The following is a 25773-nucleotide window of genomic DNA, read 5'->3' as shown; positions in this document are numbered from 1 at the left end:
GTTACTTTTCAAAGACTAGTCTGTTTCAGAATCTTGGCACTTTGTGTGGTGAGCTTCTGAAATCGAGTGCAGGGTGGCACTAAGTTTGAACATTAGATTCATGTGTCACTGACACTCTGCTACTCTTGGACAGTCTTTCTGTGCTACTTATGACTGGGCAGACTCTGTGGACCTCTTTACTTTGTATCAGCCAGCATGCGAGAGGGTTTAGGATATGATCTGGTACTGTGCACCTTGGGCTGAATATCTGTCTTAATCTGGTATGGAAAAGGACAGTGGTAAGTTTGTTCCTAGTAATAGAACCCCACTGTTACATTCCGGGCTGTTGCATTTTCCTGGCTGCTTTGTTTTCGTGAGCCATTTCAGTCTCCATGCTCTCACAGGAAACCATGCAATACAGACTCTGCTGTGATGTTGCAACTGTGGCAGCATTCATAACAAGCTTCCTGCATCTCTTTCGCTTTGTCCACGGGACTCTTTTCCCACAGTTTCTTCGCGATTCAGGCATGTTACACGCCGCGAATGTAACTTTGCGACTGTACATTACCCTATGCTGCCATTATGACAGCTCATGTTTAGTGTGCCGGAGTGGCAACGGCACACCGGGCAAAGCGGAGCTCAAAATTCCATCGACAGCTTCACCTTGTAGCTTTTGCACCGATGCCAAGCGTACTTAAGGGCGGTTTGATTCTCGCTGTGGCTGTTAGTGAAGTTCCATCACCATGTGCAGCCGTGGGCAACCCAAAGCGCGAAAATGAAACTGTGCTGTGCAGACACAGATACAGTTGTGCAGGTTGGCTCCAAGGCATGCTTCTGTCATCCACGTTTGCCTTGGCGCCTGCACCTTAAAAAGTGCGATTCTAGGTCCTAATAGTCAAGAATCGTGTGGGATTTAAGCAGTTGCCATGAGAAGAGCGCAGAATCGCGCACACGTGCCTTAACTTTGGCCACTTCTTGTACACTCCCTCGCCTCTGCTGCCTCCTCTCCACCAACGGAGCCACCATATTGGCTCAGTATTTGTGTTATTCGGTTGCTGGCTGGAAAGACACCAGTTGGATTCTGGCTGCGGTGGTGGCATTTGGGTTGAGGCAAAAATGCTAGTGGCCCCTGTACTGCACAATGTCAGTGCACGTTAAAGACCCCCAGATAGCCGAAATTATCCATAGCCCTCCACTACGGCACCTTTCATAGCCTTAGTTGCTTTGGGACGTTAAACACCATAAAACAAAACCAAACCTTTATGGAAAAGGACTGTTAAGAGCAGCCAGACTTCTCAAAATTGTCTTGGAACACTACGGCCTCCCACCTATGCTTTGATGCCTTCCTTCGTCTGTGCATGCCACAGCATTTGGAGGGGAGCAGTGGAAGCTGAACGTGCTGCTGACGGCGCTGGTGTGCCCCGGCCTGGTGTTCGGCGTGTTCTTCGTGCTCAACCTGCTGCTGTGGGCCAAGGAGAGCTCGGCCGCCATTCCTTTCACCACGCTGCTGGCGCTGCTCGCCCTCTGGTTTGGCATCTCCCTGCCCCTGACCTTTGTGGGCGCCTACTTTGGCTTCAAGCGAAGGGTGCGCATGCATGTATTTGCAGCATTCTGTTCTGTTTTGAGGCAGTCAATTAGGGACCTGTATATGTCGGAGGACAGACCTTGCCCTTTTTCTGTGTTATTCAGAGGCACTTGCAAGCTGGTGGCTGAAGAGAAAGCCATCCTCATGTGCTAGTCGTTGCTTTTTTCATAATGCTAATTTTTACTGTAAGCCATGAAAGTCATGGTTGAGGGCCCTTTTTTCCTGCAATCCCACAGTTTCGCGGAAAAAAATGCTGCATTTCAGAACCTTTGCCGGAGTTGTGTTAGTATCCACAGTATCTGTTGTAGATATCAGTAGGAATGATATACAGTGAACGACCAAAAATTCGGATGCCTGATTTTTCGGACATGCTTGATTATTCGGACTTTTTCGCGGTACCGCGACATGGCCCATCGAGCCAATGTACAGTCTTTGTCAAAAGTAACCAGGCTGCATGGTTTGCTTCTAGCTCGTACAGTGGGGCCCTTACAGCTTCCCTGAAGCTAAAATGGTCATTAAAGGTAAGGACTGGGAGTCCTCTTACCTTCCAACCACTTTTGACCTTTAGGAAAGTCACAAGGGCTCCACTACAGAAGCTAGAAGCAAACCATGCAGCCTGGTTATTTTTGACAAAGACTGTACAAGAGCACCTGAAAGAACGCTGCCGCCAGTCGATAATACACTTCTGTTGGCGCTCCTTCACATAGCTTTTTCCTTGCTTTTGGGAAATGTACGCGAGGGAAATCTACCCAAGCAAAAGTAATGCTGCAGTTATTGCTACGGGTTTGCCATTTGCCGGTGCTTTGTCTCCCCGCTTGTGACTGGGTGGGACAGGTGTTGGAGAACCCAGTGCGGACGAACCAGATCCCGCGCCAGATTCCTGAGCAGTCCCTGTACACCCAAGTGGTGCCAGCCATCTTCATGGGTGGTATCCTGCCCTTCGGATGCATCTTCATCCAGCTCTTCTTCATCCTCAACTCCATCTGGTGGGTGGAAAACACACCGTGGGGTTTAACTGTTTGTAGCACCCTGCCTGGTTTAGATTTCCATGGCAACTGCTACTGTGCCACCGCCCTAGTCGTCTTTGGCACAGCACGTCCTTTCATTGCACTGTGCACTCGTTCAGCTCTTTACTGTGCTTGCAGTGAGAGCGAAAAGCATTCAGTGCTTGATATTGCCGTGAATCTTTGTACTGTTCGTATGTTCACGCTCAAAGCCGCTGGTATGCGGCTTTATAGCTTTGTTTGTGGTGTAAGACGCAACCAAAGTTATCTCGATTGATCGCATTCGTGTAGAGCAGGTTCCACGTTGTTCCAGAATGTTGTGGTTACTTTGCACGCCGCGTCTTGGAAGTTCGTTATCAGCTTTAAATTGAGCATGCCTGAGAGTGGCGGGAATTCTTGCATGCTTGTTGCTATGCCGCCGCTGAGTCATTCAGTTCTTTGCGGGCACAGGTCTCCACAATGAAGTTACTTTTAGAAGCCATTTTCGCTGTCTTTCTGACTGCCGTCTCAACTACGTGATATTAGGAGCTCATTTGTGATGTTGCTGCACGTACCTAATGCCCCCTTTTTTTTTTGTCCTGCGTGTGATGCATTTCAGGTCCAGCCAGATGTACTACATGTTTGGCTTCCTCTTCTTGGTGTTTATCATCCTGATCATCACCTGCTCTGAGACGACCATCCTGCTCTGCTACTTCCACCTCTGCTCAGAGGTGGGTCTGCAGATATTTGCTGCAGCTGTTTTATGTCACTAGTGATGTGGGCATGACAAGGTGGTGCTCAAGCATGCATGCATGAGACTGTGCGGCGCACTGAGCACTTAAGGTGTGTCTACAGGTCATCTATCTAGAGTTTGCATCGGAAGGTTGTAGCTCAATGTAAGTGTAATGCCATTGCCATGTTTTATTTATTTATTTTATTTATTCAATACTGCCAGCCTCCATTTGGTGGCCGAGACAGGAGCGGTACAAGGATACATCGTACATCGCGACAAAACAAAGCAAGTAAAAATGCGAATAAAGAAGCAAAAGCTAGCACACAGGGTTTTATAGAAAGACAAAGAGCAAGGCTAAATGCACTCTGTTACCTAAAAATACAAAAGAAAGCAAACAAAAGAGCATTAATGAATACACTGCTCTTAAAATGACGATATGACAGCAGATAAAAAAGACTTCTGATCTGTCAAACGGACCACGTCACACGGAAGCCCGTTCCATTCCAATATCGTTCTGGGAAAAAAAGAAAACTGGTACGCTTTCGTTCGGCACCGTGGCACCATGATTGTCAAATTGTGTTTTTTGCGCGTTGGTCGTGAAGTGTTGTATGCCATTGCAGTCATTCTTAGACACAGAAGGGAACGTCAGCACTAAGGCACTAAGGTTGACATTGGCTGGATTTGGATTTCGTGAAAATAGAGTTGGGGATTGCAACTGTTATACATGTGGTTGTGACCTCAGTGGAGAATAGGTAAAGGCACCCGCGTTGCGACGATAGTTGGATAAGACTCAAGGCCGAAGTGACAGGTGTTTCTCAAATAAGGTTCTCCAGCCAGTGGAATCGGTCGATTTTCATGACACTGCGGTTAAGGGGGGACACTGGTCTTGAAAAGAAAATTTTATTAATTTAGTCATAGGTATGAAATATTCAGGGCACATGTATTTTTGTGTGCTGATTCTAGATATGCCATTTAATTTCATGTAAACAATTCCTTGAGCACTTATGCACTTTTTATGCAAGTATTTTGCGGAGAGTTTTGAAGAAAATTTGCTGCAGGAAACTCGCTGAAATGTATGCCATTGGGTTCTCTTGACACCAAGGAATACAATAAGGGTAAAATTATCATCCTGGCTCTCATAGAACTTGAGTAATAGGGTACTGAAGCTGCCACTTCAGAAACAGGAATGCACACTTTCCTTCTCATTTCTGAAGCGACAACTTCAAAACTCTATAACTCAAGTTCTATGATAGGCAGGAAGACTATTTCACCCTTATTGTATTCCTTGGTGTCAAGAGAACCTAATGGCATACATTTCAGCGAGTTTCCCGCAGCAAATTTTCTTCAAAACTCTCCGCAAAATACTAGCATAAAAAGTGCATAAGTGCTCAAGAGATTGTTTTACATGAAATTAAATGACATATTTAGAATCAGCACACAAAAATACATATTCCCTGAAGATTTCGTAACTGTAACTTCATTAATAAAAATTTTTTTTTCAAGACCAGTGTCCCCCCTTAAGTTCACACGTGTTTCACCACCTTCCAGTTGCTGTTTTGCTTTCCTAGGAGTAGGTGAAACGGCTGCCCTTCAGAGATTAAAATCTTTTGTTCAGCCTGAACAGGAAAGTAGTGCAGCTAGAAGTAGTACTGGGCAAAAAGCAACTCGCAAAGGTCACCTCTGCATGAAAATGAGAGTCAAGCACTTCAGCTGTAGTTGGATACTACTCAAGAACGAAGTGTCTTTTCCTTGTCAGAGTACCCCCCTTTCAGCTAATCACCGTCCTCATCAGCCTGAGTGCGCCCACTGCAGGGCAAAAAAAAGGGTTTTCTCATGCCTCTCCAATTAACCCTGTCCTTAACCCTGTCCTTTGCCAGCTGCGGCCACTGTATCCCCTCAAACTTCTTAGGCTCAACTGCCCACCTAACATTCTGCCGCACCATGCTAAGCTTGCCTTCTCTTGGAATCCACTCCGTTACCCTAATAGCATCTGCCAGTTCTCATGAACATAGTAGTGTGACAATGCAGAGAGGGGATTGTCCCCTTTTATCTGCCACTCCCTGCATTCTTACACTAGCAGGCTCATAAGAATCAGCCAACACCACTGGCTGGAAAGGGATACTTTGACGAGGAAAAGCTGTTTCGTTTTTGAGTTGTGTCCAACAATAGAAGAACTGCTTACGATCGTGATTGAAAGCATGTCAAAAAAGAGTGCACTCTGCATCTTGATCACTCTAGACAATATGTTTTTAGTCGCGGTCACTGGGTGCAGCTGTCTTGAAAGTAGAACGCTCCTAATTCAGAAACTGGCATCGCCGCACTCAGCTCTGCTAACATAGCGTCTTTGTTCTGTGCGCAGTTTTTCAATCACACATTCCTTGAGTAGCATGGTGTGTTGCTTGGCTCTTGGCTCTGGCACACCCCAGATTGAGCGAGCGACTTGACCGTGTGCAATGTGATGATCTGTTGTTGCAGGACTACCACTGGTGGTGGCGGTCCTTCCTGACCAGCGGCTGCACGGCCTTCTACCTGTTTGTGTACTGCGTCCACTACTTCACGCGGCTCAGCATCACGGGCGTGGCCTCCACCTTCCTCTACTTTGGATACACCCTCATCATCGTGTTCCTCTTCTTCCTGCTCACGGGTGAGTGCGCACACTGCTCCTCATCATAATCATCATCATCAGCCTGACTACGCCTACTGCAGGGCAAAGGCCTCTCCCATGTCTCTCCAATCAACCCTGCCCTTTGCCAGTTGCGGCCACCGTATCCCCGCAAACTTCTTAATCTCATCTGCCCACCTAACTTCCTGACGCCCCCTGCTATGCTTGTGTTCTCTTGGAATCCACCTCGTTACCCTTAAGGACCAGCGGTTATCTTGCCTTCGCATTAGATACCCTGCCAAAACCCATTTCTTCCACTTGATTTCTACTGGGAGGTCTATAACCCGCGTTTGTTCCCTCACCCACTCTGCCCGCTTCCGATCTTTTAACGTGACACCTATCATTTTTCTTTCCATATCCCGCTGCGTTGTACTTAACTTATGGTGAACCCTGTTTGTTAGCCTCCACGTTTCTGCCCCATAGGTGAGTGCTGGTAAGATACAGCTGTTGTATACTTTTCTCTTCAGGGATATTGGTAAACTGCCATGCATGATCGTTTCAGTTGTAGAAAAAAAAAATGCTCTGTTGTGCAACGAAATAGTTAATGAGAAACAATCTGTGTACCGTATATATTGCCACATATATCGGCTCTGAATATACATTAAAAATCTCGTTTATTCGAAGTAATTGGTGACGCGAAAAATACTTGATTTGACTGGGTTTCTGGAGTAGTTGACGCAGAAAAGAAAATGAATGGGATCCAGGCAAAAAAATTTCATTTCGGGAACGTGCTGCCTTTTATTGGACGATCTTTGCGGTTGACATACAGTGCCGCGTTAAGGTCTACTCCCTATCTCGTAGCTCTTGCTGCCTTCCCCCCAAAAAATTTGACTGCAGATATAAGTCTACGCATACACCCTCTCCCCTCCGCTTCGTTCCATGGCCGGACTTTGTTTTGTAGTTTCCCACAGGATGGCATCACAGTGCACGCGAAACTGAAAGCAACAAATGCGTCACGGTGCTACCACAAGGCCAGTAGTCTGAAGCCTATGGAGATCAAACACAATAAAATGGTGCTTCTCCCTGCCTTCCACACTCTCGTGTGGGCCCGACAGACTAATGGCAAACCGAACTGCAAATGGTTCCGTAGTTTTGGATTCCGGCATGATGCAGGCCTCGGGGAGATTATTGAAAGTTTGCTCTCGCGATGCCTACCGCTCGACAGAGAAAGCTACCGCCAGCGTGAAAGAACTGTGCAAACGGTGCACCATTTGAATTTTCTTTAGTGGAACTGATTCACATACGAAATAAAAACTTTTTTTTTTGATGCCTTGAGCCCCATGCATTCTGCTGCAAACTGGCAGCAGCATGGCGGGCGTGACTACCCGCCGCTCATCCTAACTGCCTTAGACTCCCAAAATAAGTCGGCTCCGCACATAGGTCTGCCCGCCAATTTTCAATGGTCGCTTTTGTGAAGCAAAATCGACTTATACGCAATGGTACAGTCGCTGACTGATTTTTCGGACTCGGCGGGACCAAAAAAATGGTCCGACTAATCGAACTGTCCGGAAAACCCGTGGCCTTAAAAAAAAAAAAAAAACTTTTCTGCGAAAAACCGCCTTTCAAAATTGTGAAAATCACCGCTCCCCATGTTCCGCCTATGAACTCATCGAAGCAGAGAGAGAGTCGTGCTAAAGAAGCACTCAAAGCTGGCAGTCAAAGTGTGTAGTTGTAATGTTTAGTCAAAGTGTGTAGTCAAACAAAGCACTAGTACAGCACAAACAGTCTCGCAGTCAATGCCAAACAGTGCTCCAGGATAAGCTTTTGCCTTGCAGCACTCTAGAGAGCTAAAGTGCTCCCGGAATTTTTTTATGCGAAGCATACTACTTTAGCTACCACTTCAGCCCTTCACCGTGGTTTTGCGCCTCCAAATCACGTGATACATGACGTCACACCACGTGACACGATGACGTCACGACAGTGGAGAAACGGGGGCCCACCTCGCGCCGTCGCTGTGGTTGTGCGCCTCCAAATCACGTGATACATGACGTCACACCACGTGACACGATGACGTCACGACAGTGGAGAAACGGGGGCCCACCTCGCGCCGTCGCTGTGGTTGTGCGCCTCCAAATTACGCGACACAATGATGCTTCGCATTCTCCAGGCTTAACCAAGTTAAGCCTCAGCCATTTTTTTTTTTTTTCAGTCTCATTTTGTCTGCTGGTGTATATGCATGCTTGGTGGTGATAGAAATGTGAAGAATCACCAAGTGCAACCCTCTTGTGCACTTAGAGCCAGTTGAATCTTCCATGATGGATTTGCGTGGATGACGATTCCAAGATGGTCATCCAGGTTGCAGCACTGTCTCACAGCACCGCTTTCCTTCTGTTGTGTGCAGGCACGGTGGGCTTCTTCTCGTGCTTCTGGTTCGTGCGCAAGATCTACAGTGTCGTCAAGGTCGACTGAGCGGTGGTGGCAAGGAGGAGAGTCGTGGCACCACACCCTTCCAGCGCTCGGTGGTTGTCGTGGCTGGCCAAGCGCCCTTGTCACGGGACGCAGTGCATGACGGAAGGGAAAGGGGGGAAAAAGAAAGGAGGGGAAAAGACTCGAGTTGCTTCACCACAGACAGCTTCATCTGTCCAGCGGCAAAAGGCGGGCAACGACTTTGCACTCGAGAGGTGTTTTAGCGCAGAAGTGTGTGTATATACTCCCAGGAGGTATATATGTAGTGTACCCTAGGCGAGGGAGAAAGGTAGGCGGGCCCACAGCCACTAACCGGAGGGGGGCCTTTCACAGCAGTGTGTGTGCCCGCTTGGCTTTCTCATGTTGTAATTAATGGTTTTGACTGTTTATGCTTTTTTTTTGTTGGTTTTGTAGCTTTGAGTGGTGTTGATTTTTATTGCAAGAGTTGCTTCACCGCTTCTACAGTTTGTTGCTTTTTGCCTTGTGTGCAGTGCTTTAAATTATGTGTTGTTTTCTGTTCTTTTTGATCTGCGACTGACGTCAAGCACATGCCTTGGTTTGAACTGGGTGGCCAGGTCAAGGTAAGGGGGAAAGATATAGATATAAAGAGCTCATGGCATCGCTGCCCTGTGTTGAAACTGCGGTACTGGTTTGCACTGTCCTAATGAGTGTTCCCCTTCTGTTCAGTCTCCTGCGTCTCCTCCCAATTTTTTTTTTTTTCCATTTTTTTGCGCGCATGCAAACATTGCTGTCCTGTGTGCTCTTCCCATGATGAGAGTTTGGCACGCAATTCATCTCTTCGGTCTTTGTCGTCATCTTTGTCGTCATCTTTGTTATCAGTCTGCTGGTGCTCTCCATTTGATTTCTGAACATGCAGGTTACCTCAAGAAAAGTTGCTTTGCTGTTTAGTTCTTTTTTTTTTACCTGAGAAACGTGTGTGTTGTTGAGTGTGTCTGAATGTGCGAGTTCAAATTCATGCTTAACTGCGTAAGCATGCACATATGCATGAGTGGATTTCCTGCATAGCGTGGAAGATGCCCCCCTTATTGGCTCGTGCGGTCTATTTTTGTCTGCAGACTCCCTGAATTTACTGGTCAGTTCAGGTGACAAAGTCGGAAGCAGGTAAGAATAGCACCACTGTGTGTATAATATAACGTCTTTATTTGCAACATGTATCAGTCTGTGCACTTTTCATGCCCTGATAGCTCTCCTAGTTTAGTAGACCAAGAAGAAGGGAAAAAAAAAAATAGACAAGTTAGTGGAAGTTGGCTGGGAAATAGTCCCTTGTTTTGTTTTTTTTTTCCCTTAGTGGTATACATGGGTGATGTCGTGTCTTGATGCATCCGTGTAGGTGATATATGTGCGTGTGCTTGTGTCAAAATCCCAGTCGATGAAGTGTGCAGAATGTGGCGTTTGTTTGTCGACCAAGAAGCTCATCACTGCATTCTAGGTTTTGGCACAGTGTGCAACACTTGCTGTGGTCTCTCGTGCTTATTGAAATCGAGTACAAGTCAAGAAAAAAGTGGCTTTTCCTCGTCAAAGGACCCCCTTCTTCCAGCCAGTGGTGTTGGCCTGTTCTCATGAACATGATAGCATGACTATGGAGGGAGTGTCAAATGAAAGTGGATAGTCCCCTCCGTACATTTCCACAGCACTCCATGCATTGTCACGCTACTCATGCTAGCACGTTCATGACAGTCGGCTGACGCCATTGGCTGGAAGTGGATCCTTTGTTAGGGAAATGCTTGTATTTTTTTTGGCTTGTATCCGGCAGATTTGGTTGACTTGATACGAAAAGTGCATTGCTGAAGGGTTTTTTGTATGTGATTCTTGGGTGCATCAAAAGCTGCCTGACCTGATGCACGCTTTCTTTTTCGCTTATTTTTTTTTTTTTTGTGATAGTCAGGTGTAAAGGTGATTGAATAAATGAGTAGTATATGCAAGTGTGTGCCTCATAGCATGTGTGATTCGAAAGGTGCAGACCTTTCTGCTTCCTATTTTTTTTCATGAATTTGGGCTGAAGATTCCCTCGGCTGGATTTAATAGCCCAAATATTTTTGCTGAACATTTTTTTTTCTTTCTGCACTTCTTTATCGGCTACAATGCCTTGCTACAAAATTACATGGTGGGAAAAAGGTCTTGCAGCAGTACTGTGAAATTTGATGGGGAGAAAAAAAAAATTACCCTATCTTCCTGGGGCTTACCTACAGCTTGAAGCCGAGGATAAGGAACTTATTGGTGTAATCTGACATTTTGTTGTCGCGCATTTCAATTTTCAAGACTGCACAATGTGTTATACAATTGTGTGTACTCTCATTGGAGGGCCTGGCAACATTGCACTGCACATGGAGGAAACGCAGTGTCTCTAAAAGGCTTCATTCACACTGTGTACCACACTGCTGTTGAGCACTGCATATCTGCATAAAGCATTACCAGTTGTAAGATTGTGCTCTTTTTTTTGTTTCTCAAGCATATAATTTGTTTTGCTTATCATCACATGGAGTGTTCTGTTGTGGACACAATTCTTTGCCACCATATATTGTAGTCTTCTGGTGAAGTGTAGAGCAACCAAAGGTTTCTTTACTTTATTGCTAAGTAATAACATGCTGGGAAGCCATACTCTTGTGTGTGAGATCACTGAAAGTCCATATTAAATTTAGTGTGCCGCTGTGTTGTGTTATATGTGCTACACTTGAAACTATCTGCTTGTACAGTTAATACTGCAAATGATTGAATGGCCGTTGCTACAGTTCTGGATTTGATTTGCTCTTATAAAACATTGTCAGCCAGCCTTTGGTCAAGAAGTACTGCGGTGTCACAGTTGAACTTGGTAGAAGGCAGCAGGTCTGTTGTCTCCTCTGCGTTCGGCCTGTGATGACTATCCGGGCCTCTCTGTTGCGTCCACCTTTTGTGCTAGCCTCAATGTTCTTGCTTCTTCACAGAGAGGACAATGTTTAACAGGCATTCTTTATTGTGCCGGAGCATCACTGACACCCTAGACATCTGCGAGACATCATTTGGCACGTTCCACAAGCAAGTACATAAGCCAGGCGCTTGTTATTTCATGTCAAGCTCAGGGATAAAAATGCTTTTGTGTGGAATGTGAGCACAGGGTTGTTAATGGTTTGTATCTAAGTTGGTTGCACTCTTTTATTATGTGCCCACAGAGGTGTGCATATTCTGTGAACACAGTGGTAACGTTATGGTAATGGCAACCTTTGCATTACATCTTGATATGCGTATTTGTGCTGTAAGCCTGAGTAATTCTTCCAGGGCATTTTGACCATGTTGCACGGTGTTTGAATGCCTCAACTTCACACACACCTGTTACAGATGTGGACAGATGTCATTGAGTGATGATAAAGCAACGGTGCAGTGTTGTGTAAGACCACATTGATCTTTAATCGAGGCAGTGTAAAGATGGTCACTGATTTTGAGAATAAACTGGAAAACGTGTGCATTGCATCCAACAGTGCCAATGTTCTCAGTTGTAGAAATCTTGGCAAAACAGATGTTTGTTCCTTGCACTGGCCTGCTTTTTTGATGATTCAAGTTGTCGTAGCGTGCAGTTGCTGTTTGCTTAGCTTTGCTTTGTGTGTTGCCCTGCCTGCCTTCCTAGTTCTTTTTTGTCGCTGCACATTCATTGCCGTAGTTCCTCGATTTCTGTGAAGGGAAAAGGGTTTGTTCGTTTCAAGGATTTTGTTTTTGGGAGGCAAGACAGTCAGTTTGCACGTGCATGCAGTGGTTGTGATAAACGTGTGCTTTTTGGGGGCATTGTGCAAGACAAAAAGGTAAAACAAAAGATCAGAATGCCTGTGGGAGACAACGGAGTGTCCATGACATGCCAGGTAGTGACCTCATACAGGTGTGGGTGCGTGCACAACGCTGGTCGTCGTGACGTACCTGTCCTCCCCGCCTCACGGCTGTCACTAGGGAGTGCCCAGAGGTGGGACACCGTATTTGTCATTTACTGGGAAAGGAGCCTTGCTTCCAAGGCTCTGCTGTCATTCATAGTTGCTCCCTTCGAGAGCAAGCGTTGGCCGATTTCTTCCAAATGATTGATTGGTCCCAGCGGCAGTTCTGAATTTGTAGGCATATTTACCTGTGCACACCCGGAAATATTTTGAGTGAATAAAAAATATTACTGCCTCTTAAAACAAGCTCCTTCCCTTCTTTTTTGGTTTTAAGCGTTGCAGTTGCTGCTATCGCCAGCTATTGAGATATTCTGTCATCGCTTATTAGAAGACCAACTTAAGACACTACAGGCTCGAGTGACTGCGAATGATTAACTTGTCATTGAGGCGCATTGTTGACAAAAAAAATTAAAAATCTGCGTAAAATGCCACTGTTCGTCTCCGCCAAACTATTGCGCTCTTTACTGGCTGTGGTGGCTTAGCAGTGGTGCCATTCAGCTCAGTGGTGGCCACACTTCAATGGAGGTGGAATGCTAAACTACGGACAGACCGGTTACCACTCTTGAATTTCAGCAACAGTTGTTAGTGGGTGTGTGCACTGGAGGTAAGCTGTTTTGTACTAATGCAATTCGTCATTACATCGAATGGTGGGCTAGAGACCAATACACGCTGCTCTGCTTACTGCGGGCATACTTTACGCTAGCTTCAGTGCTCCCTGGCCATTTATTTTCCCTGGCACTGACACTGCATTAGGTTTCAGGCTTCGCCTTTGGGTACACACTGCATGTCAAGTTTCGGGGCCTGGTGGCAAGCTTGCAGGCTGTATACAAACCAATACCTTTCACGTTCCTCAATCTCTACACACCTGGTACCCAGAACTTTCCTGGCCAGAATGTCTGCACCATGGACAAACTGCGGATCTATGCCACATGCAATGGGCCTGCCTGAAAAATAAGGCCATACCTCCCATCTTTTGGCCAGCTCCTAACCAGTGGAAGGCTGCCCTACTGAACTTGGCTGAACGCAAGCCTTGAGGGCCACACATGGCTTGTAAACAATGCCACCACTGCAGCTCCTATCTGTGGAATCCTAAAATAGGGATTCTAACCACGGGGCTCATACTCAGCTTTATGAACATTTTCAACAGCAACCTGCAAGCGCCGTGACTAAAAAACATAAAATGACAAGTACAAAGACTCCGGGTGGAAATGCATGGTGCTCTAGTTCTGGATTGTGAGTTTTAGTGGAAAAGAAACAGTCTGTGACCCAGCCTTATTGCCCATGCTTTCAATGGATTATTTCACCAGATGTTTTAAGGTTAAACCTGCTACATATAAAGAATATAGTACAGCATTTGTCAAAAAGTTTGGAGCCTGAGGGGTTTGCTTCTTACCCACGCTGTGTGGTTCGTAATGAGTCTCCTGTGTTCCAAACTTCCTGAAGGTGAGATTATTTCGGGTCCTGCCTCCTCCAATGGGTAGGACTTTCACGAATGCTACATGATCTTAGGAGATTTTCAGCCGCGGTGGTTCAGTGGTTATGGTGCTCGGCTGCTGACCCGAAAGACGCGGGTTCGATCCCGGCCGCGGCGGTCGAATTTCGATGGAGGCGAAAGAGGTACTGGGCGATGTCAGTGGACGTTAAAGAACCCCATTCGGGCGGTGCCGCGATCCCTGCTACACCTGATGAGGCCAGTGATGGTGATGATCATTAAAGCTTTATTTCCTTCTATGTAGGAACCCGACGGCGGCGGCCGCGTTTCGATGGATGGATGATGATGATGAAAAGCATTTAATAATAACTGGAGAGAGGTTGACAGCGAAGCAGCCTCTAGTGGGCCGTTCCCTTACAATACTAGGTGGGTTCCCTTATTTAGGGACCCCATTGGTCTGGACCGCCACACGAGCTCGCTGAACCAGGGCTCGATGGGCAGTTAGGTCCAGGCAGCCGAGCAGGGCCGCCTCCCAGTCCTCTCGAGTAGAGGAATGGGTTAGGGGTGGAAGAGAAGGATTTTGCTGGCATGCCCAGACCATGTGGAAGGTGTCAGCCACCTCCCCACAGAAAAAGTAGGGGCCAGAGAAGGAAGGATTGAAATGTTCGAATACTGCCGAGCATAGAGTGTTAGGATAGAGTCTAAGTATTCTTTCACCCGCTTTTCCTAGCCCCTTGAGAGGAGCCGGGTACTGACGAGTCCCGGCCGGTAATGAGCGAATATATCTTTGAATGTTAAAAAAGGATCCTGATCCAGATCGGGAGTGTCTACGTCAGGGGCCCGGTTAGTGGTGCGCGAGCGGCCGAGTTGGCGGCCTTCCGAAGTATTCTTTGTACTGGTTTGGTTTGGTTTGGTTTGGTTTGGTTTGGTGGGGTTTAACGTCCCAAAGCGACTAAGGCTATGAGAGACGCCGTAGTGGAGGGCTCCGGAAATTTCGACCACCTGGGGTTCTTTAACGTGCACTGACATCGCACAGCACACGGGCTTCTAGAATTTCTCCTCCAAATTGTTGGCGATGTATCCAGCCCAGCTCATAATTCCGACAGGCTCCTCACGAGTTGGATAAGATGAATTTTGATTGAGGGTGGGAAGCAGCCAAGGCGATTACTACCTCCTCCGCGTGGGTTGCGCAAGGGGCCTTAAAAAGTGAGGCCGTCCACCTAATTCCTTGTGAATGACTGCGGCCGTGTACAATCCTCTCCTGAAATATGTGGGCCCGCAACGACTACGTAGAAAACGCTGTGCTTGGAGCCATGGCGTTTCGATGGAGGCGGAACGCAAAAGGCGCCCGTGTGTTGTGCGATGTTGCACGTTAAAGATCCCGAGGTGGTCGAAATTATTCCGGAGACCTCCACTACGGCACCTATTTCTCTTTCTTCTTTCACTCCAACCTTCCTCCCTTCCCTTACGGCGCGGTTCAGGTGTCCACCGAGATACGAGAGACAGATACTGCGCTATTCCTTTCCCCAAAAAACAAACAAACAAAAAACTATTAGGCCCCCTGCTCCCCGCCCCTGGCGCCCAGGCCTATGGGGACGGGGCCTGGGGGTCAAGGGTGCCTTACGTTTCTCCTCCATCGAAATGCGGCCGCCCCGGCCGGGTTCGCACCCGTGAACTCCGGCTCAGTAGCCGGGCGCCCTAAACACTGAGACACCGCGGCTGGTAATTATTAAAGAAAAGCATTCAAGCGCCCGTTCCTTGGGTTAAATGTCGGTGGTGTCGGCGTAACCGGCAGAGTGAGCGCGGGAAAGTGGTTACCACGGCAACCAAATCAGGACGAGGGTTACGGTATGGCGGCAGTAGTGACATGCAGATAAAGCGAAACGCGCCACCGTCTCTCTCAAATTATTTACCTTAATATATTGGTAAAGAAAAACAATTCAGCAGCTGCACTGAAAGTTCGCATTACAAAGTATCGCAATCATCCACTTTTTTTTTCGCGAATCCTCGACTCCTAAACTTCTGTTCATGACTGTATAGGTACATACCTGACATGGATGCTTCAAGGTTAAAACTGGTCAGGGTTCTGTGGCCGAGCAATTAACGCGTTTTCTTCCCCGAGAGGCTCGAGTGGCTACGCACGTAGCCTTGTTAGTGAAGACATATTTTCTCTATCTAGACTGGCGGAGCAATGTGAGAGGAACACGTGCAGCACTGTGACTCTGCAGCAGTCGATGCGCATTAAGGCGAACTGGATAGAAAGAGGTAACTTTATTGAAATCGATAGCTCTGTGCGCTGCATTTTGACGCCTTGAGGTGCGACACGAATGCGAAGCATCGATGGAACGCCGCGTACTGGCCGATGTGCACTGTCACTCGCGTCGGAGTTTCGCTGCATCCATTCAGCGACAACTTGGCGCGACAATTGCTGGACCATTTAAAACTCTTTAAGGTACAGCCGTAAACATGTGTTCACCTCCTCGCGCAAGAAACAGGCACCCAGTATTTACGTATTTTTGGTTATGGATAGCCAAGACAAGACACAAAGGATACTGTTGGAAAGGGAATGGACAAGGTCAATTGGAATGGACATTTGCCTCTCGAGCGTGTTATTTCAACCGAAGCACAGCAAAGCTCTCACCTTCAACAAAATGCATGTGCATCGCTTTTATTCTGACGGCTTTCAGCATACGCGCACTGATCTATGCACCACGTGTCCGGTCCCGGCGTTAGCACATCACTCGCGGTACCACAGTCACGGCAGTAAGCGGATCAAGTCCCCAAGCAGAACGTGTCATCACGACTCACGAGAAGCGTCCTTCCGTCGCTACTTGAGCTGCTTGAAGATCTGCCTGGAGGCGCAGTGGTCGACGCAGTGCAGGAACTCGAACAGTTCCTCGGTGCACGTTTCGAGCGTGTGGGATCGGCTGGTGACGCGCTCGGTGCATTCGGCCAGCTTCTCGCTGTGGGCGACGCACTTGGGCTTGGCCCGGCACTCTTCCCTGAGTGTCTCCTGCGGGTCCACCAGGTCGTCGGAGGAGGAGGCCTTCGGTGCGGGCTTCTTCGCCTTGTCCATGACCGAATAGGAGGTGTGTTCCTGCTGGATTCTCTTGAGTCACCTACGGAAGCCGGCGTTCGGGTTGGAATGCTGCGAGGTTGGAGCGAGCCCCTTGGTTAGAGTCACAGCATTCTTTGAGAAAAAGCGGGGACAACTTTGATGGTGATGATAGTGACCTTGCACTTGTGGATTGGGAACACTGCGAACGATGCAGAAAATAAAGACATTGAAAAAATATTTGCGTCGTTTGATGTGCATCAGGGGTAGAGCCAGAGCCTCCGAGTAGAGCACGCGTTGTTATTGGATATTCCTTTTTCGGGTTCCTGAAAACGCTGCACCAAACAGTAGATGGCGTGTCGGCCGCTGCGCCGAGAGGTAGCTTTGTGTCCCTAGCGCGAGATAATTGGAGAGTGCGCTATGCACAATTGAAAACGTTAATGAATTTTATTGTGATTAAAACAATGTCGCCGTCCTTCAGACGAGAATTTTACGAAATGACGAAGCCTTTGATGGTTATTCCCCCGATACTCCAGAGGAGAAACGCAAAAGGCGCCATGCGTACTGTACGATGTCAATGAACGTTAAAAAAACCAATGTGGTCGAAATGGGGGTCGAAATGGTGGATCAGTGGTCAAGACTACGTTTACTAAGCAGGAGTACCTTGGTTCGAACCCGACCGCGGCGGCCGCGTTTCGATGGAGGCGAAACGCAAACGGCGCCCGTGCATGTGCTGTGCGATGTCAGTGCACGTTAGATCCCCAAGTGGTTGGTTGGTTGGTTGGTTGGTTGGTTGGTTGGTTGGTTGGTTGGTTGGTTGGTTGGTTGCAGTTGAGAGAAGGATGAAAAGGAAAAGTGCACGGGCCTGCCAACTGGCTCAAGCCGAGCCACCACCGCTGCCACGTACAGATAGAAGAGAGTTGAAAGAGGACAGAGTAAAAGAGAGAGTAAAGACGCGCGTCGCACCCACGCGTCCGCCGGAACGGACGCTGGCTGAAGGAAGAGAGTAGAGACGCGCGTAGCACCCACGCGTCCGCCGGAACGGACGCTGGCTGAAGGAAGGAAGGGAAGGGAAAATTTTATTTACACTAATGGTTTTTCCTGCGGTTTGGGGGCATCTTCAGAGACGTCTTGGTTCTACCCTCAGGAGCCTTCTCTGTCGAAGTCGTCCGCCTTTAATCAGTGGTCGGTTGCCCTCAGTCCAGGGCTCCGCTGGCCACTGCCGCCCGTTGAGCTCGATGTACCAGACCTTGTTGGCCTTCACAGCGGTCGCTGGACAGCAGAGCCTCCCACTGCTCCGCACTCGGGTTTTGTATTTTGGGGACCACGTCTATGTTTTGGCAAGCCCATGTGATGTGGTATAGAGTAGGTTTTTCGTCGCACCAGGGACATTTTTTCGTGTATATCGTAGGGTGCATTTCGTTTAGTATATGTAGGTTTGGGAAAGAGCCTGTTTGTAATTGTCTCCAAGTGACAGCTTCCACTCTGCTGAGAGGTTTGTGCGGTGGGGGATATCGCATTCTTCTGCCTCTATAATTTTGTAGTATGGCCGAGTATTCCCTGGGGGCTGGCGCGAGCTCCGCGGTCTCGTCGGATGCTTGGAAAGTAATGTATCCTCGAGCTATCCTGTCGGCCTCTTGGTTCCCTGCCACCCCCGTGTGCCCCGGTACCCACACAATTTTGTGGGGGATCTTGTCCTTTTGTTCTTCCTGGTTTTTAAGGCGATAGCCTTTAATGTCTCATCGTTGTAAGCAGCAGTTGTCGACAGAGAATGTCACGCTTTTCAGTTGGTCGAAACGGTCGTGACGTCACAGTGCGCCAATTTCAAACGGGGCCAATTGTACTTAGACTAGTAACCATGCAACCAATTGAAGGGACCATATAGTGATGCTCCAAGTAAGTGGGACTGAGCTTAGTTAATTGATTAATTACCCAATTAGCCTAATTAACTTCTTTAGTCAGGCCATATAAATAAATAAAACCTAGTAATAAATTGGTTGAGCTCGGGAATCGAACCCCGCTCTTCAGAGTGCGAGACGAGCATGCTATCCACTCCGCCACGCCAGCTCGATGGTTTGGAATGAACAAAGGCACGTCTAGTGAATACTGTGTCTTCGCTCACTGTCATCCTCCTCCCTTCCCTTCCGGCGGAATTTAGGTGTCCACCGAGATATGAGAGAGAAATACATTTCCTTTCCTCAGAAACCAATTTACCGACGAGCGAGGCGTAGAACCGAATGGGCGATGGCGTTCTATGGACTCCCTGGCAGCGTTGCAAGACGCTCTCGCGTTCCACTCTTAGAGGCGAAGCTTAACATCTTAACCACACATCAGTGAGCACACTTTAGGTAAAAAAAGTGCACCCCCCCCCCCCCCTGAATTTTGACGGGTGTCCACCGAGATATGTGAGACAGTTACTGCGTAATTTTCTTTCCTCAAATACAATTTTCATTTTCTTCATTACGGGCCATCTTCGTCTTTCTTCTTTCACTCCCACTTCCTCCGTTCCTCTACGGTGCGGTTCAGGTGTCCACCGAGATGACAGAGATTTACTGCGCCATTTCCTTTCCTCAAAAACCGTTGCGTTCAAACGGCAAGGCATCGCGCCGAACGGGTGGTGGCGTTCCGTGGACTCCCTGGCAGCGCTACAACACGCTGTCGCGTTCCACTCCTAAAGGCGAAGCTTAAGCGTCATTAATTCGCAGTTAATTAGTATTCAGGCATTAATCAGTATTTAACCATTAATTAGTGATTTGTCATCACTTAGTAATTAGTACTCAATTGCATGTGACGCCACCAGTGACACAGAAGCAGCGAAAGTGGTGCGGAAAACGCTTTCGCCTCTACGCACTTTAGACAGTCAAAGTGCAACCTGAATTTTTAATTCTGTCGCTCGCTGCGAGGAGTATACGGAGCGCGTGACGACCTATCCTGCCATTCATGTAATTTCGGCAGGCTGTTTGAGAGTCCGTGAGTATTGTTAGTGACCGCCCGGTTCTATAGCCCTCCGCCACCGCTAGAGCAACGGCTACTTCCTCGGACTCTACAGCTGTGCAGCCTCGGAGAGACGCGCTGGTCATTTCGCGTAAAGACGAATCGACCACCGCCGCTACAGCGATTTTGGTATCTCCTCCTCTCCAAGACGCGTCTGCATACACGGTCGTGGCTTGAGGAGCGTATGTTTTCTGGCTGAAAAAACAGATGGCTGCAGCCCGCCAAGTGGTCGAAATTACCGTAGACCTCTACTAGTCACCTCTTCCTTCCTTACTTTTTTCACATTAAAGGTTTGCTGTCTCTCTCTCTCTCTCTCTCCCTCCTTTATCCCTTCCCGTACGGCGCGATTCGGGTGTCTACCGAGATATGTGACAGGTACTGCTCCATTTACTTCTCCCAAAACCAATTTTCAATTTTAGAAATCTTTACTGGCCTAGTCAAGTAGGTGAAGGTCATCGGCGCTGCAATTTGACCAAATGGAGGAGCGGTGGAGGTGTGGCAGCCACGTGACATATCTTCCCTCATACTGCACCATTTCCTTTCTTCAAAAACAGTTTTAAATTTCCTCTCTCTTCCTTTCTTCTTTCACTCCCTCTTTTATCCCTTCCCTTGAGGCGCGGTTCGGGTGTCCACCAAGTTGTGACAGTTACTGCTGCCATGTCCTTTCCTACAAAAAAACTGTGCCTCCCTCGTAACCGAGAGTAGGGTAAGCATGAAATGCAGAACGATGCAGAAGCGTACGCGGACATGACGAGACGCAGGCCCGACAAGAATGTATATGCAGCGCGTTCGAAACTGTCCAAGTGCGCGTAGAGGCGAAAGCGTTTTCCGCACCACTTTGCCTATGTGACACTGGTGACGTCACCACTGGATTACGTCACACATAATTGATGACGAAGTAATGACAAATTACTAATTGATGACTAATTTCTAATTAATGACAAAATACTAATTAACTGCTAATTAATGACGCTTAAGCTTCGCCTTTAGGAGTGGAACGCGACAGCGTGTTGTAGCGCTGCCAGGCAGTCCACGGAACGCCACCACCCGTTCGGCGCGATGCCCATCGAACGCGACGCTTTTTGAGGAAAGGAAATGGCGCAGTAATTCTCTGTCATCTAAAAGACTTTATCCCAGCCCACAATATTCTAATTATCTGGACCCCAGCCCACTCGGGTCTGGTTGGAAACGAGGCCGCCCACAGGCTCGCCCGCTCCTCTTTACCTCGGGGAGCCGTGGACACCTCATACGAATTCAGCACTAAAGAGGAAACCAATACCTTTAATAGCATCACAGACATTCAGAAAAAGAACAAAAGGATCTATCCTCCTCCGGATAGATCGCTTAGCTCGGCTGAGGCCTATGACTGGAGAAGACTCCAAGCTAGAAACTTCGCATCCCCGCTCTGGAGGAGCTGGACAGGAGGTGACACGAGGGAGGATGCGGAGGTGTGCGAGTTCTGCGGGCATACCGCTACACTCGAACACATACTATGGAGATGCCCCAGTGCCCCAGGATATGGCAGAATCAATAATGCAGAGGAATGGGAGACCATACTCAGAAGTGCCGACCTTAGCATACAACGATACGCTACCCGCCTGGCAGCAGAAGCTGCGCGACTATACCGTTGCTAGTCTTCCAGCTGCGACGCTGCCCCTCCCCGGACGCCTGCGTGCGGACCCGGAGGAGCACGGGTCTTCTTCTGGCGGAAATAAAGTTTCTTCCCTCACTCACTCTGTCATCTCGGTGGACACCCGAACCGCACCGTAAAGGAAGGGAGGAACGCCACCGCCCGTTCGGCGCGAAGCTACCGGCGCTTGTATCCGGTCCTGTAGGAGGGCTTAGAGTGTCTCGTTAAATCTCGTTAAATATCGTACGGTGCCCGGATGTTCTCGTTTCAGTGCCCGGATGAGTGGAATTCAGTGCCCGGATGTTGGCTCTCGGTCTCGGCATGACGTCACCCCACTGCCGACAACGGGAGCTAAAAGCATTTCATGCTTAAAAACCAAACGTAACAAAACAAGTGGGCGATTCTGACGAAAGGGAAGGCGCACAACTGGCTCCCTGGGTCAGTGGACGCCTCAATCTCGCTTTCATGTAGGTGGCGTTGGTGTGCACATGCAAAAAAAAAAAATTGAAATTGGTTTTTGGGGAAGGAAATGGCGCAGTATCTGTCTTACATATCGGTAGCACCTGAACCGCGCCGTAAAGGGAGGGTTAAAGGAGGTAGCGTGAGAAGAAAGAAAGGAAAAAGTGCCGTAGTGGAGGTCTCCGGGATAATTTCGACCACGTGGGGATCTTTAGCGTGCACTGACATCGCACAGCACACAGGCGCCTTTTGCGTTTCGCCTCCATCGAAACGCTGCCTCCGTGGTCGTGCAAAAACCCGCGTTCGCTCAATATAAACGGCCAGCATTTTTTTGGTCGAAATTAACCCGGATGACGAACAATTAGTAGTTTCTGAATAAAGGAAGTGGCGCAGTAACTGTATCACTGCTCGGTGGAAACCTCAACCGTGCCATTAGGGGAGATGGTGGGAGTGGCAGAATAGAGATAAAAGTGCCTTAGTGGAGGGCTCCAAAATAATTTCGACCACCTGGGGATCTTTAACATGCACTGACATCCGCAGCACTGACATCCGCACTGACATCCCGCAGCATACGGGCATCCTTGCGTTTCGCCTCCATCGAAACGCGGCCGCCGCGGTTGTGCTCGAACCCGGGTTATTCGCCTCAGTAGCCAAGCGCCCTAAACACTGTGCCAACGCGGAGCGTGTAAATTGATCTTGAGGAAATTTTGAGGAAGGAAGGTGGCAGTGAAAGAAGAAAGAGCGAGAGAGGTATAATTTCGCGCAGCACAGGCGCCTTGGGTTTCGCCTCCATCGAAACGCGGCTGCCGAGGCCGGGTGCAAGAAAACAATATTGCAGGCTCGTCGCAGTTCTGTCGATCCCGGTCGCGGCAATCGAATTTCGATGAAGGCGCAATTCTAGAGGCCCATGTACTGTGCGATGTCACTTCACGTTAAAGAACCGCAGGTGGTCGAAATTTCCGGAGCCCTCCATTACGGTGTCCCTCATAGCCTTAGTCGCTTTGGGACGTTAAACCACAATAAATCAAACTACCAAACTAAACCAAACCCTTCATCCTTTCCATTACGGCGTGATTCGGGCACGGCAAAAGACATAGCTTACTCTTACACCGTGGCTTCGGGTGTCCACTGAGGTCTGAGGCACTTACAGCGCCCTTCCTGCCGTCAAAAGCAATTTTAATTTTTCACGTTGTGGTTTTTCGACGATTACCTATGTCCACTGAAGCTGCGGATGAATTCGTGCAGTACTTTCTTCGTGTAGCTAGCTTCCGAGGGCTACCGCATGATCCGATATAGTTCACCACGCAAAGACAACATGGAGGCCACTGTGACGTCAGCTCTAACATGTGGCACGCTGCGATTGCCAGCTGTTTAGTGCACGGTTTAAAGTCCGGATGCGAATGCATGAACGGACAACGTGACCAGTTGACCTCAGGAAAAGCTGACTTTCTGTCAGTGTCTGCACGGGTATAAGCGCTTCTAGTCTAATCCTCATGGTCCAGGTGGATTGGAAGAAGGCGCGAGCGCTTCAGAGACAGGGAAGACGAAGAAGCACATAGAGCACGGAAGCAGAAGTGGCGCGCATGCCACGTCGAACAATTAAGAAGGGGAAGAACTGTGCGCAGCGTGGACGTGCTCCCTGTTCCCGAAGCACTCATGGGCATGTGGAGTGTGCAAGCTAGCCCGCTGCCTCGGCCGCCGCCGCTGCTGGTGCCACTTTTGCTGCTGCTGCTGCTGCTCCAGGCGTTCTGGGTGCCGGGTGCGGAGGCCTTCTACCTTCCGGGACTGGCGCCGGTCAACTACTGCAAGGGCGACGCCAGCACTGCGCAGTGCCAGGTATGTCCACGTAACGAGCGATCGCGTTGGGCGGAATCATTTCAGCGTCCGCTCTGCGCTACTTCACGAACAGCTGTCGTCCTGCGTCTCTCCACGAGTGTTGCCTCGCATCTCAACACGCATTCTGCCTCAATATTATCATCATCATCGTCAGCAGGATTGCATCCACTGCATGACAAAGACTTCGATTACCCTGTTTTGGGTTAGCCACGGCCTTATCTCTGCAACGACCGTATCTCATATCTCTTCACCTGATTCCTGAAAGCCTTTAATGCCTCATCGTTGTCGACAGAAGGCTGTTAGCAGAAGTTTGTCAGCAGAGGTGTCACGCATTTGACGGGTGTCCACCCAGATATGTGAGACAGTTACTGCGTAATTTCCTTTCCTCAAATACAATTTTCATTTTCTTCATTACGGCCCCTCTTTCTTCTTTCACTCCCACTTCCTCCCTTCTACAAACGGATGACGAGTGTCCACCGAGATATGTGGGACAGTTACTGCGTAATTTCCTTTCCTCAAATACAATTTTCATTTTCTTCATTACGGCCCCATCTTTCTCTTTCTTCTATCACTCCTACTTCCTCCTTTCCTGTACGGTGCGGTTCATGTGTCCACCGAGATGACAGAGAATTACTGCGCCGTTTCCTATCATCAAAAAGCGTTGCGTTGAAAGGGCAAGGCGTCGCGCCGAACGGGTGGTGGCGTTCCGTGGACTCCCTGGCAGCGCTACAGCACACTGTCGCGTTCCACTCCTAAAGGCGAAGCTGAAGCGTCATTAATTAGTTGTTAATTAGTATTAGTCATTGATGAATAATTAGTCATTAATTATTAATTTGTCATTAATTATGTGTGAAGTCACCAGTGCCACATAGGCAGTCAAAGTGGGGCGCGGGAAATGCTTTCGCCTCTACACACTTCAGACAGTCAAAGTGCCCCTGAATTTTTTATTCACTTGGGATGCAGCCCATTAACACAAGAGCCGTAGGTTACATGTCCCGAACAGGTGATTTCCTTCTCTTGATTTCAGATTGTATACAATCGAGATTGTTATCTAATGTTCAAAGTGCGCGCTACTCCTGTCTTTTTGCTTTGCATAGCTCATTGTTTTAACTGTCCTCACTTAATCAACTTCATGCCTTAGGCGTTCTGCCTAAATTACTGAATACAAGTAGAAACAAAGAAGGCCCTTTTTATTTGTTGGTGGGGTGTTGGTTTTTAAAGCGCTGTGGTTATGCGTACGAGGCATCTTTCAAGAGAAGGCTACTGCCGCACGGTGACCTTTGCGCCAGAACGGAGAGAGAACACGAAGGCGAATCTAAACGACTTTGGCGAACCTTTCCGTCGGCCCCGTGGTGCTTACCTGGTGGGCTGCCACCGTAGGAGCGCATGCGTCAACAGCACCGTCTTCCTGGTACCATTGTGGGCGAAGCCAGAGCGCGGCACGAAGGTGACGAATGTGCCTACTCCCTATCCTGCAGCCCGAGCGGCGCACGCGCAGTGTCCTTGCGACGTGTCAGCCAACCGAGAGCACGCACCCGCGGTAGAGTGTACTAGAATGGGTTATTCTAGTACACTTTACCAGTGGCCGTCTCGACGCCATTGTGCAACGCGGCGCGGAAGCCGTTGCTGTGCGGCAAAACCGAAACTGAAACTAATCTTGTTTACAGCGCCATGTTGATACGCTGCCTGGAAAAAGTGACTGTTTAAGCTGTGGATACAGTGTTCTAGAAGCTGTGGAGCAGTGCACCCTTGTGCGCGCTGCCTTTTTAATGCCCAGCATTAGGGGAGATGTTCTAGATAATTCGCAAAACGACGCTAGGTGTCCGGTGCTTTGTGTACATTTGTGGATTTGTGTACGTGCAGTGCATTCTGTACGAGGCTTATGATTTCTGACGTTTGTGCTCGTATTTGTAATCATGAGGGCAATGCGGTGTTGTTTGCGCCCGAAAGAATGTTAACCCTGGCACAATAGTAAAGGAATGCGCGCTAGTGCCGTGCACCGCGCGAATGCGGCTGAAGTCTGGCGACAGTCGTCAGCTCACCCTCTCGGATCGTGAATTTAGTAACCTAATAGTGACTTCAATGCAGCGACTAGTTAGTTTTGC

The 25773-nt window shown here is 48.5% G+C and overlaps 2 protein-coding genes and 1 pseudogene across 6 annotated transcripts in view; 2 read left to right on the top strand and 1 right to left on the bottom strand.

The window, feature by feature from the left end:
• LOC149343481 (transmembrane 9 superfamily member 2-like) overlaps window positions 1-11813 on the top strand; it is a 50253-nt gene extending 38440 nt beyond the window's left edge. Inside the window, exons 12-16 of the mRNA XM_089545939.1 lie at window positions 1347-1564; window positions 2399-2550; window positions 3167-3278; window positions 5756-5924; window positions 8284-11813. Of these exons, the coding sequence (XP_089402065.1) occupies window positions 1347-1564; window positions 2399-2550; window positions 3167-3278; window positions 5756-5924; window positions 8284-8351 (719 nt within the window). The 3' untranslated portion in view covers window positions 8352-11813. The remainder of the gene's footprint in view (window positions 1-1346; window positions 1565-2398; window positions 2551-3166; window positions 3279-5755; window positions 5925-8283) is intronic.
• Window positions 11814-16331: 4518 nt separating this feature from the next.
• Window positions 16332-25184, bottom strand: LOC149343480 (cytochrome b-c1 complex subunit 6, mitochondrial pseudogene; annotated as a pseudogene). 3 transcript variants are annotated; one of them, XR_016283130.1, is made up of 2 exons: window positions 25029-25184; window positions 16332-16951 (listed from the first exon to the last, which is right to left on the bottom strand). The product of XR_016283130.1 is annotated as a cytochrome b-c1 complex subunit 6, mitochondrial pseudogene, transcript variant X1 (transcript). The 3 variants fall into 3 exon arrangements; XR_016283132.1 differs by having other exon boundaries at window positions 16332-16842; window positions 25029-25167; XR_016283131.1 differs by lacking the exon at window positions 25029-25184 and adding an exon at window positions 17413-17427.
• Window positions 22871-25773, top strand: part of LOC149343479 (transmembrane 9 superfamily member 2-like) — a 39003-nt gene continuing 36100 nt past the window's right edge. Inside the window, exon 1 of one of the 2 annotated variants that reach the window (XM_089545940.1) lies at window positions 22871-23668. In XM_089545940.1, coding sequence (XP_089402066.1) covers window positions 23489-23668 — 180 coding nt within the window. In that variant the 5' untranslated portion in view covers window positions 22871-23488. The remainder of the gene's footprint in view (window positions 23669-25773) is intronic. The other variant, XM_089545941.1, reaches the window with a different exon arrangement.

This window comes from Amblyomma mixtum, chromosome 5, assembly GCF_055824585.1.
Source record: "Amblyomma mixtum isolate Tamu chromosome 5, ASM5582458v1, whole genome shotgun sequence".
In the NCBI taxonomy this organism is placed as follows: domain Eukaryota; kingdom Metazoa; phylum Arthropoda; class Arachnida; order Ixodida; family Ixodidae; genus Amblyomma; species Amblyomma mixtum.
This window is presented reverse-complemented; position numbering and strand designations above follow the sequence as displayed.